The sequence below is a fragment of the Rhineura floridana genome, chromosome 11, assembly GCF_030035675.1.
Source record: "Rhineura floridana isolate rRhiFlo1 chromosome 11, rRhiFlo1.hap2, whole genome shotgun sequence".
Taxonomy (NCBI): Eukaryota; Metazoa; Chordata; class Lepidosauria; order Squamata; family Rhineuridae; genus Rhineura; species Rhineura floridana.
Window position 1 is genome coordinate 6893434 of NC_084490.1, and position 13081 is coordinate 6906514.

A 13081-nucleotide genomic window follows, 5' to 3' on the forward strand; every position below is an offset into this window, starting at 1 on the left:
AGATACACCAGCTTAATTTGCTCAACTTGGCTCAACAAGGGCTCAACTGCCTGAACCAAGATCGGCATAATTTATGCTAGTGTAAGCCCTCCACCCCCCCCAAAAAATGCCATTCTGGGGGAATCTATTTTTGTGCCTCTGTCTGTGGTTCAAAATGGAGAAAACTACCCATTTTGTCTTACAAATGTTCAGCAGCTACTGCAGGTGCAATCCTATGTACACATATTTGGGAGTAAAGAGAAGAAATAACTTCTGATTAAACATGAACAGGATTGAAGTTTCACGTCAGGCTACATTTCTATGCACACTTACTTACGAGTAAGCTTCATTCAACAAATGGGATTTAGCTGCACATATGCATTAGCAGAGTCTAAAAACAAGGTGCAAATAGCTTTAAATACATTTATCGAACACCACAGTGAAATAGTGATGATAATTATAAGCAATAGGACTCTCCCCACTCGTGATTCCCAGCAACTGGTATTCAGAAGTTTACTGCCTCCAACAGTGGAGATAGAACACAGCCTCATCCTCCTTGAATTTGTCTAAACCTCTTTCAAAGCCATGCAAGTTGGTGGCCATCACTACTTCTTGTGAGAGTGAATTCCACAGTTAGTAGCTACAGTATGTCCTGGATGAAAAAAAGTATTTTATTTTGTCTGTCAGAGGCAGCATCATAAATGTGTAGAAAATTATGCATGATGCAAAGGAAGTGGACTGAGAAATTTTTTTCTCCCCCTCATAACAGTAGAACTCGGGGGCATCCTGTGATGCTCCAGGGCAGTTGGTTTTTATTTTCTCATATTATTTAGATGCATTCAATTTTTTATTCTTACCCAACTTAGTTTTGAGTGAACGTTTCTTGCACACCATAGAGACATTACTTTCCCATAATTATGCATAAGCATAATTGACTTTTTTCTTATTTTCCTAAGCAGACCTGAAACCAGCTGGTAAAAATTAGCATATCAGCAACTGCCATACAGGAAGCAGAGTTAGAACTATCTATAAGTCAATGGAAAGTGGCACTGAAATGGAACTTATTTCTGTTTTCCAGATATGTATGACTGTTTTGAATGCCCAAAAGATCAATATCCAAGTGATGACAAAAATCAATGCATCTCTAAAATAAGTTTTCTGCCTTACCAAGAACCTGTAGGCATCAGTTTAACCTCTGTAGCTGTTTTCTTTTCCCTGATCACAGTTTTGGTTTTAGGAACTTTTATTAAGTACAAAGATACCCCCATTGTCAAAGCCAACAACTGGGACCTCACTTACACTCTCCTTGTCTCCCTCCTGCTCTGCTCTCTCTCTTCCTTACTATTCTTGGGCAAACCTGGGAAAGTGACCTGTCTTCTCCAACAGCCAACTTTTGGCATCGTCTTCTCAGTGGCTGTTTCTTCTGTGTTGGCAAAGACCACTATTGTTTCTTTAGCATTCATGGCCACAAGGCCAGGATCTAGGATGACAAAGTGGATGGGCAAAAAACTGTCCTGTTCCATTGTCCTTTCCTGCTCTCTTATTCAAGCAAGTGTTTGTACTGTGTGGTTGGCAACCTCTCCCCCATTCCCTGATTTAGACAAGCACTCAGTAACAGAAGAAATCATTGCACAATGTAATGAAGGGTCAGTCACCATGTTTTACTGTGTCCTGGGCTACATGGGCCTCTTGGCAATCATCAGCTTTATTGTGGCATTCCTAGCTCGCAGGTTACCAGATAGTTTTAATGAAGCCAAGTTCATTACCTTCTGCATGTTGCTCTTTTGCAGTGTGTGGGTCTCCTTTGTTCCAACCTATCTGAGCTCAAGAGGGAAATACATGGTGGCTGTGGAGGTCTTCTCCATCTTAGCCTCCAGTGCTGGGTTACTGGGTTGCATCTTTTCCCCTAAATGCTACATCCTTGTGCTGAGGCCTGAGCTTAACAACAGAGAGCAAATTGTGAGGAAAAGGAATTAAAGGATCTTTCTGTTTTGATTTATTTATTCAGTGATGAAAAACGTGCCAGGTTAAAATCAGAGTTACTGCTTTCTCATGTTGACTGAAGCTCCACAAAGCCTTAAAAGACATGCTGCATGATCAACTATAATATGGTACAATGTTACAAATTCTGCTTGCATACAGATTCCCCTCCACATGACTACACTTTTCCATGGGGTCTATGGCAGTTGCCCTGCAACATCTGGAAGACTGCAGGTTCCCCATCCTTGCTTTCCAACATTTCTGAAAGTAAGTCTATTATAACCATCCCCATAGTGAAGATGGAAGAGTAAAGATTGAGAGAAATGGAAGTTAACTGGAGGATACCCATCTTTCTCAATTTTAACGGGTCAGCTGAAACCAGATGGGTAGAAAATGCTTTTACTCTTCACAGTCCATCCCTGTCTTGTATTGCAAATAGGGAATTGACCATGAAAAGGTCACCCTTCCTCATGCCTTTAATTAAATCCCTTCACTCTGCATCAGGGCTTGCCTCCATGTTTTGTTTTTATTTTTTTGCTAACTGTTATGTTATGATGTGGGAATCATCTTATTTTATAGTTAGTTACTGCAAATGTTAATTGTTAGTTAATTTTGAGAATTGTTATTTAATCTTAAGAACTGCATTATTTTATTGATGTATTATGTTCTATTGATGTATTATGTTCGTGTTTTTTTGTAAGCCGCCTTGAGGGCCTTTGGGCCATAAGGCGGGGTATAGATTTAATAACTAAATAAATAATAAAAATAATTGGCATTCAGTGTAGGCAGGTAAAGGAATTTGCACATGGTGGGATTGCATACCCAAGGCCCAGTTAGGAGGGAGGATTTTCTCTGAATCATTGGCTGGGGAGACACAGGATGTGGCTGTTTACATGCCCAGGGGACCTGAGGGATGCTTCCCTCATATATGCCAGTTCAATACCTACTTGCCCAAACTTACATAACTTAATTGTTGTTCAGCAGATCTTCCATTGTTGTATTTGAATAAATATGACGTTTCCACCATTACTTAGTCTTACGAGTCTTCTTCCAGACTTAAGAGACTTATTGTGGCACAAATATCTACATAGGTATGAATGTAAGCATTGGACCATGACAGTGAAGAGATATAGGCTCTGGTAATAAACATAATAATGAGTAGGAGAAGTGAACAGCTGACATGCTCCAAATAATTACTAAGCATTATTAGGCTGAGTTGTTCCACTGGTGCCTTCTGGTGGGCTAATGAGAACATGGAAGCAGCAATTCCTGGGCCTTTTTGCTTTAGAGTAATTCACAGTGCCTCTCTCTCCTTGTACAGTAATACATGGCAGTGTCTTCTGGCTTCAGGTTCTTCATTTGCATGTAGAAATTATTGCCATCCTTTGAGGCTGTGAAGCGACTGCGGATGGTGGGAGAATAATGGTTTGTGGCAGATGGTTTCCAGTAGCTGATCAGCCATTCAGGGGGCTTCCCGGGTTCCTGTCTAAGCCAAGACATCCACCACTGGTCGGCAATATCCATGATGCACACCAGTTGGGTTGATTCTCCAGGTCGCTTCACCACAGCCTTTGATTGGATCAGAACAACCTGAAGTTGGGCAACTGCAGGAAGAAAGACAACTGATGTGAGGAGTAGAAATCCCATTACCTTTTATGTCTGTTAATGTTGTATGAAAATAGTCAGAAAGTCAAAATGTGAGTCAACATAAAAGTTCTCAGCCTACGAGATGTGTAGAAAAAGATATACCTTCCAACACTGCCAGAAGGACAACCCAATAATACCCAGAGAACATTTTCATGATGTGTTCAAGGGAAGAGCTCATAGATCACTATGACTGCTAATCTTACAAATGTAGTCATCTCCATTTAGTCAGTGATTGATTTATGAAGGAAGCAACCTCCCTATTTGCATATGTCCCTTATCAAAGGCAGAGTTCTGTCAAAAGGGAACAAGTCTGTGGAAGGGCCTTAATTCAGTGGAAGAGCATTTGCTTTGCCTGGGGAAGGTCCAAGGTTCAATCCCCAGCATCTTGTAATAGGACTGGTTGAAACGTGTGGCTGAAGAGCTGCTACAATCAGTGTAGACAATACTGAGATAGATGGATCAATGGTTTCACTCAATATAACATAGCTTCATATGTTCCAGCCCAGGCTGGTAGCAACTGGCAACCAGTGTGGAAGTCACAGAAAACATTATGGCAAGAATTGCAAGGGCGTTAGAAATGGCCAGCAGGCCACTACAAGGGCAGGAACAATAACCATGTCAGAATTATATTGGAGATGTGAGGGGGTTGGAGTAAGAGGGTATGCTGTCCATACGACTTTGTTGTCAAGGGTGTAAAGACAAAGTGGCTAAATTTGGTCTTTCCAAGTATTGCTGAACAACAACAACTCCTGCCATTCATGCCTATTGGCCATTAATGAGGACATTTTGGGAGGTGAATCTATGTGCATGATGAAGATGATTGCCCTAGAAACTGTGGAATAGAATGGACGCAAACTTTGCTCAAGAAACTATGGATCATGACTGATGTAGGCTTGGATGCCTATTTTAAGGTTAGGAATGTCTCTGCCTTGACCTTGCTGGATCAGGGGAAATAGAAGGCTTGGTAGTGCTTTTCAAGCTGAGATTATATAGCTGTGCAAAGAAGCTGCAGAGTGTCATGCTCCCTACAGCCATCAGTGCTGGATAGCCATGTGCTGGACCAGCCTTTCCCAACCAGTGTGCCTCCAGATGTTGTTGGACCACAACTCCCATCAGCCTCAGCCAGCATTGCCAATTGTCAGGAAAGATGGGAATTATAGTCCAGCAACATCTGGAGGCACACTGGTTGGGAAAGGCTGTGGTGGGCCATGAGATCAGAAGGGCCGGCAAGTCTTCAGGTGAGCTGAGATCATGTACCCATGTGAAGATGGTGCAGGGGCTCATTAGCAGTTTTGGGTGACCTTCATGAGACACCCTGTACTCTGATAAGGCTTGGGATCACGTCAACCCCTAAAACAATGGAAAACTGTTTCTGCAGATGTTTACCCTGTGACCTGACATTTACCAATACAGAACCAAGTTTAGCTATTAGCAAGGGGGAGGGGATTTAAAAGGAAACAATCATCAATCAGGAAAAGGTTTCTGGGATGTTGGGGAAAAGAGTGAAGTGGCAATTGCTCCTCTGGACACAATCTTAGCTTTGCCTCTTTTCTACCCAGACAGCTTTTTTTCTGTTTGGTTTTATTTTTTGTCCTGTGATTTATCTCTTCCTTGGAACACACATACAGAATTGAAAATTTGGTTTTAAATTACATTTTTACTGCTTGTAATAATCTTATACTGGGTAAAGTTTTTCTGCACTGAGCTTTCCACATACTTTTTTGCACAATTTGATTATTTTGCTCCTGAGGGAAGTTCAGACTTCACTATTTTATTTTTGAATATGTTTTCATTAACTTTTAGCTGGACTAATTTTTGTTTCAATTTTTTCCTGGATCCTATATCCTGGGCCCCAGACTGATCTCTAATAACATGCATCTAATACAAGACTGAGAGCCAGTGTGGTGTAGTGGTTAGAGTGTTGGACTATGACCTGGGAGACCAGGGTTCGAATCCCCACATAACCATGAAGCTCACTGGGCAACCTTGGGCCAGTCACTGCCTCTCAGCCTCAGAGGAAGGCAATGGGAAACCCCCCTCTAAATACTGCTTACCACAAAAACCCTATTCATAGGGTCGCCATAAGTCAGAATCGACTTGAAGGCAGTCCATATCCATATATCAAAACAAGACCACAGGAGCCTGATTCCTAGAATTCCACTCTGAATTGGTAGCTATGTTCTTCTCTTAAACTAAAGGTCCACGTAGATGGAACAGCAAGGACAATGCAGTAAATTTTAACTAGAGGCTGGTGGAGTTTAGGTGGGCCAATGTAGGATTCAACAATAGTTAAATTGTAGTTAGTTTTTATTTTGCATATTGTTCTTCTAAGTAGAGCTAAGTTTTATTTATTTATTTATTTATTTATTTATTTATTTATTTATTGCACTTGTATACCGCCCCATAGCCGAAGCTCTCTGGGCGGTTTACAGCAATCAAAAAGTTAAGTTGTATATTCACATTCTATTTTGTTTTTTCATGTAATCATTATTTGCAGTGACTGGCCCAAGGTCACCCAGTGAGCTTCATGGCTGTGTGGGGATTCGAACCCTGGTCTCCCAGGTCATAGTCCAACACTCCTAACCACTACGCCACACTGGCTCAATAGCCATGCTAATAATGTTTTATTGGAGATGGAAGTCTTGGGTGAAAGAGAGTAGGCTTTCTATGTGACTTTGTGTTCAAATATGTAAAGTAGAGGTGGGTAATTTTTGGCCTTCTAAGAGCCAGAGTGGCATAGTGGTTAGAGTGTTGGACTATGACTCAGGAGACCATGGCTCGGATCCCCACACAGCCATGAAGCTCACTGGGTGTCCTTGGGCCAGTCCCTGCCTCTGAGCCTCAGAGGAAGGCAATGGTAAAACCACATCTGAATGCCGCTTACCATGGAATCGGCTTGAAGGCTGTCCATTTTATAAGTATTGCTGAACAATGACACCTGTCATCCTTGCCTATAAGCCCATGGTGGTGGCCCTGGGGATGATGGAAATGGAAGTCCAACAACATCTGGAGGGCTGCACAGAGTCTCCATCCCTAGTGTAGTGAAGCAAAGTAGTGAAGTGATGGTGCTGTGATTCTGGCGAACAATGATAACAGTGCCTACTTCCATGGCATAGGTAAATCCCATCCACTACATGCCTCACCCTACAAGTGAAGACCTATTGCAACCCAAGGTTGCTGGCCCTCAAGGCCTCCCATTGTTCACCCTGCCTGTCCCTGTGGTTTCCTGAGCCTTAATAAACCCACCTTCATCCCTCCAGATTCCTGGTTAGCTCCTAAGTAACTCCCAGGTAAGGCTATGTGGACCTCCTTTATGTCATTTTGGAAAGCAGTTTGTTCCACTGTTCTCTCTCTCTCTCTCTCTCTCTCTCTCTCTCTCTCTCTCTCTCTCTCTCACACACACACACACACACACACACACACACACACACACACACACACACACACACACACACACACTCAAGGTAATGTAAGTGAATCATAAAGCACCACTAGATTTCAAACAGGTAATGCGATGAAGTCTTAATGAGCTACCAGTGTGATATAGAGAACAACATGTTGGACTAAGACTGTGGGGAGTGAGGTGGTTTCAAATAAGCCACACAGCTTTTTTGATGGGAAGTCTCTGTTGCTCATCATAAGCGTCTTGATCTCACCAAGATCAACTGTGATTGGGGGGTTGAAGGGATCAAAGGTATCTGAAGAATGGGTCTCTCTGGAATTATTTCAGCAGATGCAGTGACCACTCCCTGGCTCCTGTTTGTGAGGATTCTGTTTGGCTGCAGCTGTTGAGGCTGAGGATGCAACCTAGAATATTTTCTGTTAGTTCAGAAACCCATGGTAGCCTTGATTTAGGAGAGGCAGGAAATGCTCAGTCATCATTACAGTGGCATTTCTCGAGCTCTCAACTGCAATGCAGTGATACATCCCACCATCTCTCATCTACAAATCTCTCATCTCTATGTAAAGTTCCCTCTCGGAAGTGTCTCTGGAGATGGTGAGCCAATTTTTCAGTGAGTCCAGTCGGTACTTGCTATTACCCCTAGCACTCCACTCCTTTCCCTGGAGTCTGACAGATCTAGTCCAGTCCAAATTCATTAGAAGTGAGGGCAGATCCAGACATGGAGCAGGTAAGCCTGGGGGTCTCTGATGGCTTCAGCTGCACTGACCTGGCTTCGCCCAAAGTCCCTGTAAGTGGACACCTAATAAAATAGGAGGATGAGGAGGAAGAAGGTATGTCATAGAAAAAGGCTTGCATCTTACAAATGCTGAAGTGGAAACAGTAATAAAGGAGAATGGCTCCTGGAGAAACCACTTACATGGTGGGAAGACAAACAGCATCAGGGAGAGGACAAAAACATACATGGTTCCTTTTGGAGCAATAAGGGTAGCACAAAGTTAGAAAAAGAAAGAATGAGATGTCTTGACAATGAAATTTTGCTTTAGGAAATGAAAAACGAGGCTGGGTGAGAATAATCTGCATGGCTCATTTACATATCCAAAGAAGCTTTTTAAAAGCCTCATGTCCTTAAATGGTTATCAGGAAAGCGGCTACAGTTCTTCAGTTCCAACTGGGGCAGAACCAAAAGAGCAATTACTATGAGCTACCCCATTCCCAGGTGGTGAATTTGGGGTGACCATTTTGATTGTGTTGAGCCCAATATGTTGGCAGTGGTTGGGGGAGGAGGGGAAAGGGGTCACTTACAATCATGGAAGTGGTTTAAGTATACTTTTGCCTCTTCCCCTTTTATTAGCACAGAGGGACAACCTTTCGCCCCTCCACTTTTTGATGAAAACCTGCCTGATTTGCTCTTCCTGAACCAATAAGTACCGTTCATGCTATGTACCCTCAGACTTTTCTGTATTGTTCTGGATCATTGTGTGCTTTGTGTGCAGAAGTACCTGGCTGTGTCTTCAGCTGTCAGAGAACTCAGCTGGAGATAGACCTCATTCTTGGACTTGTCTGCTGAAAGAGCAATTCGCCCTTGGAGAGACATGTCATTGTACTTGCCGTCATCAAATAGATAGATCCATCCCATCCATTTGGGCTCTTTCCCTACTGGCTGCTGGATCCATTGCCAATATATGTGCTCTGTAGCAATCAGGACACCGGAGAAGGTGCAGGTGAGGCTCAAAGATTCTCCAGGTCTCAGATCTTTGACACCAGACTGGATCAGCTGCATTTCAACAAGGATGACTCTTTGAGCAAGGAGAACAAAGCATGGAAAACATTAGACCCTGCTCTCTCTGTTCAACCTCATCCTCTCCCCATACACAGAGCTCCCTCCCAGATCAACTCACTTGTGGGAGCAGCCAGCAAGGCGAGGAGCATCAAGAACAAACTCATTTTAATGATGATGGTGGTGGTGGTGTAAGGCTATGATGGAAATGCACATGTGCAAGAAACATCCACTGATAAGAAACTAGGGACAAATTTGCATGAAGGGAAAAGGTTTGCATGAAGTTTGCACACGATGTAGAATATATTTTTGCTGTCCTTTGAGGTACCTGTGGCATGTCTTGAATGTTTGAGTCATCTGGGCCTATATTGATCCATTGAAATTTTTTGTACCTATTTGTTGCTTGGGCCCTTTGGTCTGATCCCTGGGGAGCTGGTAGGAAGGTGGAATTCCATTTTGGACATGGGATTGGATTAGGTGACTACATTTTGACCCTGTTTTTGTAATGAATAGCCTCTCACTTGGCTGGGTTCGATAGTCAGAGGAGCAGAAATGAGCTAAGAGAAGTTGGCCTTCATTATTGCTTGAGTCAAGAGATGAGAGGTCCCATGAGGCTTGTTTATATATATATATAGTTTTATTTGTGCATTTTCAATAATAAATACAAACAATCATACTCAAAAGAAAACCTGATCCTTCCCTTCCCCCCAGACTTTCCATGTGTATGTATATATGTGTAAATGTACTAATCTTGTTTTTTGTTAATGAGATATTGAAAGTAAGGTGGTGGAGATGTCTCTGCCATTTGTATGACACTCCTCAAGTGGCTCAAGGTCAAATCAGTTAGAGGGAAGGGCCATCGTTCAGTGCCTTGCATGCAGAAGGTCCCAGGTTCAATCCCTGGCATCTCCAGGTAGGACTGGGAGACGACCTTGTCTGAAACTTGGGAAAGCTGCAGCTGGACATTGTAGACAATACTAACTTAGATGGACCAATGGGTCTGACTCAGTGCAAAGAGCTTCCTATCTCCCTGCGTTCTTGCCTCAGGAAGTGGTTGCAAGGATAACAGTGAGACAACTCGTATTTATGCCAGCTTAAGCTCCTTAGAGGACAAGGAGAGAAATACACCCAATTAGTAAATGATTGCTTTTCATTGGCAGCCCATTTGACTTATTTTATGCAGTAACCGTGTCTGTTGATTTTTTTTTTTTAATAAAACTAATATGTTGCTTCTTGGTGTAATTGCCTATTGTAGATTACATGAAATGTAATGGTTGTTACTATTAGTATTTGTATTGATGGAAATCACTGTGCGCTTATAGTCTCGAATACAATAGTACACAGCTGAGTCAACAGCTTTCAGACAGTTCAGCTGAAGGGAAAACTCATTCTTGGAGGTGTCCAAAGGCATGGTTGCACGGGTCTGAAGGGATGGGGCATATAAATTGCCCGCATGTAATGTGCCCCATGCAATCCATTCTAGACCTTTCCCAGGAGCTTGGCGAATCCAATTCCAGCCATAGCCATTGGTTGCGATGGAGAAACCTTTCACCTTGCAGACTAAGCTGAGATTCTCTCCAGGTCTCACAATTCCTGGCCCAGATAGTTCAAGTTGAATATCAGAGAAGGCCCCTTGGGGAAAACAAAACATTGCAATGAATATCATATTTCATATAAGCAGTTCATAATCCAAACCAATTTTCCCCCCATTGAATGCACACTTACATCTTGGAGTGGCCACCAAAATAAAGAACAGCAGAAATTCCATAATGTTTGCAAAAATATTTCTGATTTTCTTGTTGATTATAATGTCCTAGGCAGGAAAGATGATCCTTTGGACTGGGGAGAAAATTAGGATCCTATATTTGAGAGGGGTTGTCCTTTTGATGATGGACACTTCCCACCAACCCAGACTTCTGGCAGGATTTGCATGAGCCTTTCCTCCAGAGACATAATATAGGTTGATAAAACCTCGGTTCGGAATAGCCAGATATTGGAAAGATTTGTTATATACTATATTGTTGTTGCTGTTGCTGTTAGTTAGTTTGTTTGCTTATACCCCGCCATTCGGCCAAAGGCCCTCAAGGCAGCTTTCAAAAAACACAAATATAAATACAATATAAAATACATCAATAAAACAATACAATTTACAAAATACAATTTACAAAAGTTAAATAACTGCTCTTAGGCTAACAATGTAAAATGCACGACACATGAGGGAGAAGGGACAGGGAAGAACAAAGAAAAAAGCACGCTCAGGCAGCAGTTCTTAAATTACAGTTCTTATCATGACCAGCTGGAATGGAAGCAGGTAGCCTGTCAGCATGGTGGCTGCTGGAGAGGGCAAGGGCAGCTAGTCGCTCAGCAGAGGCGATGAAACAGCTCACGGATGAATCAATTTTAACATGGAAAGAAAACACATCTTTGCTGCTGAAGCCACAAGGCCTCCTGGCGAGCACGTTGTGTGGCGCCCTCCTACTATATATGTGGTAGGAAGGCTGGGAACTGGAGACACGCAGAGAGGCTGGCTCCCTGCACCATGGCTTTAGAATGCCTCCTGTAAGCCTGATGGAAAAGCTCTATTGTACTGCTAATACTTTGAACCCCTTTATATTAAGCTCAGGTTGTAATGTGTGTAAATAAAAAAACGTATTTCCTAAAAGACACCACAGTCCCCACTGACCTTCTTTCCAAGGAAACCAAACCTTAGCCAAGCGCAGGGACCCCTGGAGATCTTTCACCACTCCGAGATTGGGGTGACGCACAGCAATACCCTTTCTTTGGTTTTGTCTTGTGGTATTTTTTGTTTATTTGTTGGGGGTTATAGATGTATATATGATGTTTGTGAATTAGTATTTAATGACATTTTTGTACACCACCCTGAAATCTTTTGATGAAGAGAAGAGGCCTGCACAAGCTTTGTTCCATCAAGCTCAATGCAGGCCTCAGCCATTTTAGAAGGCTCAACAGAGTGGGGCCACATGTTTCCCTTTCCATTTGCCTGACAATGCTGCATAAAGAGGCGGATTGTCAAGTTTTTGGCAGGCCCAGGTGCATGGCTGGTTACAATTGGCTCCGTAGTCAGAACTTGTACAAGCTACCCTTCTGGGTTTCACACACACCAACCACTTCTTTCCTGCTCATGATCAAAGATGGCATGATTATTTTCATACCTGGATAACATTGGATTAGGATAGCAAATGCCTGGGTTCAGGCTCAGCTGTGAACTCACTCTGAAGCAATGACCGCAGTTCCAAATGCAACATGCAAACTGTTTTCTGGCTCAGCTGCCCCACCACATTAAGTGGTCACCATCCAACCCGGGAAAACTATAGGGAAATTATATAAGTCATTGTGTAGGAGGACACATGAAAAAGGGAGGCAAGGTTATTGAAACAGTGTAAACTCAACATGATCTACGGAGGGAAAATTGTGGAACGTAACTGCTTCCCCTTGCTGTTGAGAATGAAGAATGATTAGTGTGTGTATGTTTCTTAATCTTCTGAAGGATAACACTAGGGGCCTTTCCATCCAATCAGTCAAGGGTTTGTTCCTTACTTTAGTTAGCATGGATTTCTCAATAATAAATAAAGGTTTGATGGAAGTTTGAAAGCAGGATAATGATGTTTGTTGTGTATACTCATCCTACTTTTGATTAATGGAAACAGCTTTGGCAAGATTCTATATCTTTCTAGTCTTTGCGCAAAAGAGTATGTATACACCAGAACAAAAAAGGTGGTGAATCTCTTTTTGTGCTATTCAGGCATTCAAAATGAGAAGACAATGATTGCATGAGGGTGAGGAGCAAGGCCATGCTTCTTCATCATGACCCTTGCATTGCAACTCCATTCGCCCCTCCCAAAGGCCATCCGTGGGTTTAAGGCATGTCTGCAGCCTCCCAAATGCACATAGGCTGTACCTTTGAGCCAGAAACCTGCCCTTCTCCCTCATGCAATTGTCACTGTGTGTGTTTTGAACATCCAAATGGAGCTTTTGATTGTGCTTACCAAACCCATCAAGATGGCAAAATATGTTATCTGTGCAGAGCAACAAGATGGAAATGATGGGTTTAAACAATGCATGGGGAATCTGTGGCCCCCCAGTTGTTGTTTCTGGATTCCAACTGCCATTATCCATGTCCATTGGTCATGTTGGCTGGGGCTGATGGGAGTTGGAGTCCAACAAAATCTGGAGGACCTTACAGCATGGCTTATTTTGAAAACGGGAGACCACAGTGGACTTATGGTGGTGGTGTTTTTTGAGAAACTATTGATTTATTAATCCACAATATGAAC

General features: G+C 42.6%; 1 protein-coding gene and 1 gene segment (V, D, J or C); one reads left to right on the forward strand and one right to left on the reverse strand.

Annotated features, from left to right (window-relative positions):
• Positions 1–1059: 1059 nt before the first annotated feature.
• LOC133366852 (vomeronasal type-2 receptor 26-like) lies at positions 1060–1956 on the forward strand. Its single transcript, XM_061590382.1, has one exon. It carries the CDS (start codon positions 1060–1062, stop codon positions 1954–1956), a length of 897 nt encoding a protein of 298 aa, XP_061446366.1.
• Positions 1957–3243: 1287 nt separating this feature from the next.
• Positions 3244–3797, reverse strand: LOC133366853 (immunoglobulin heavy variable 3-7-like). The segment is given in 2 exon segments: positions 3244–3563; positions 3709–3797. Coding segments are annotated over 2 exon segments (396 nt in total).
• Positions 3798–13081: the final 9284 nt, after the last annotated feature.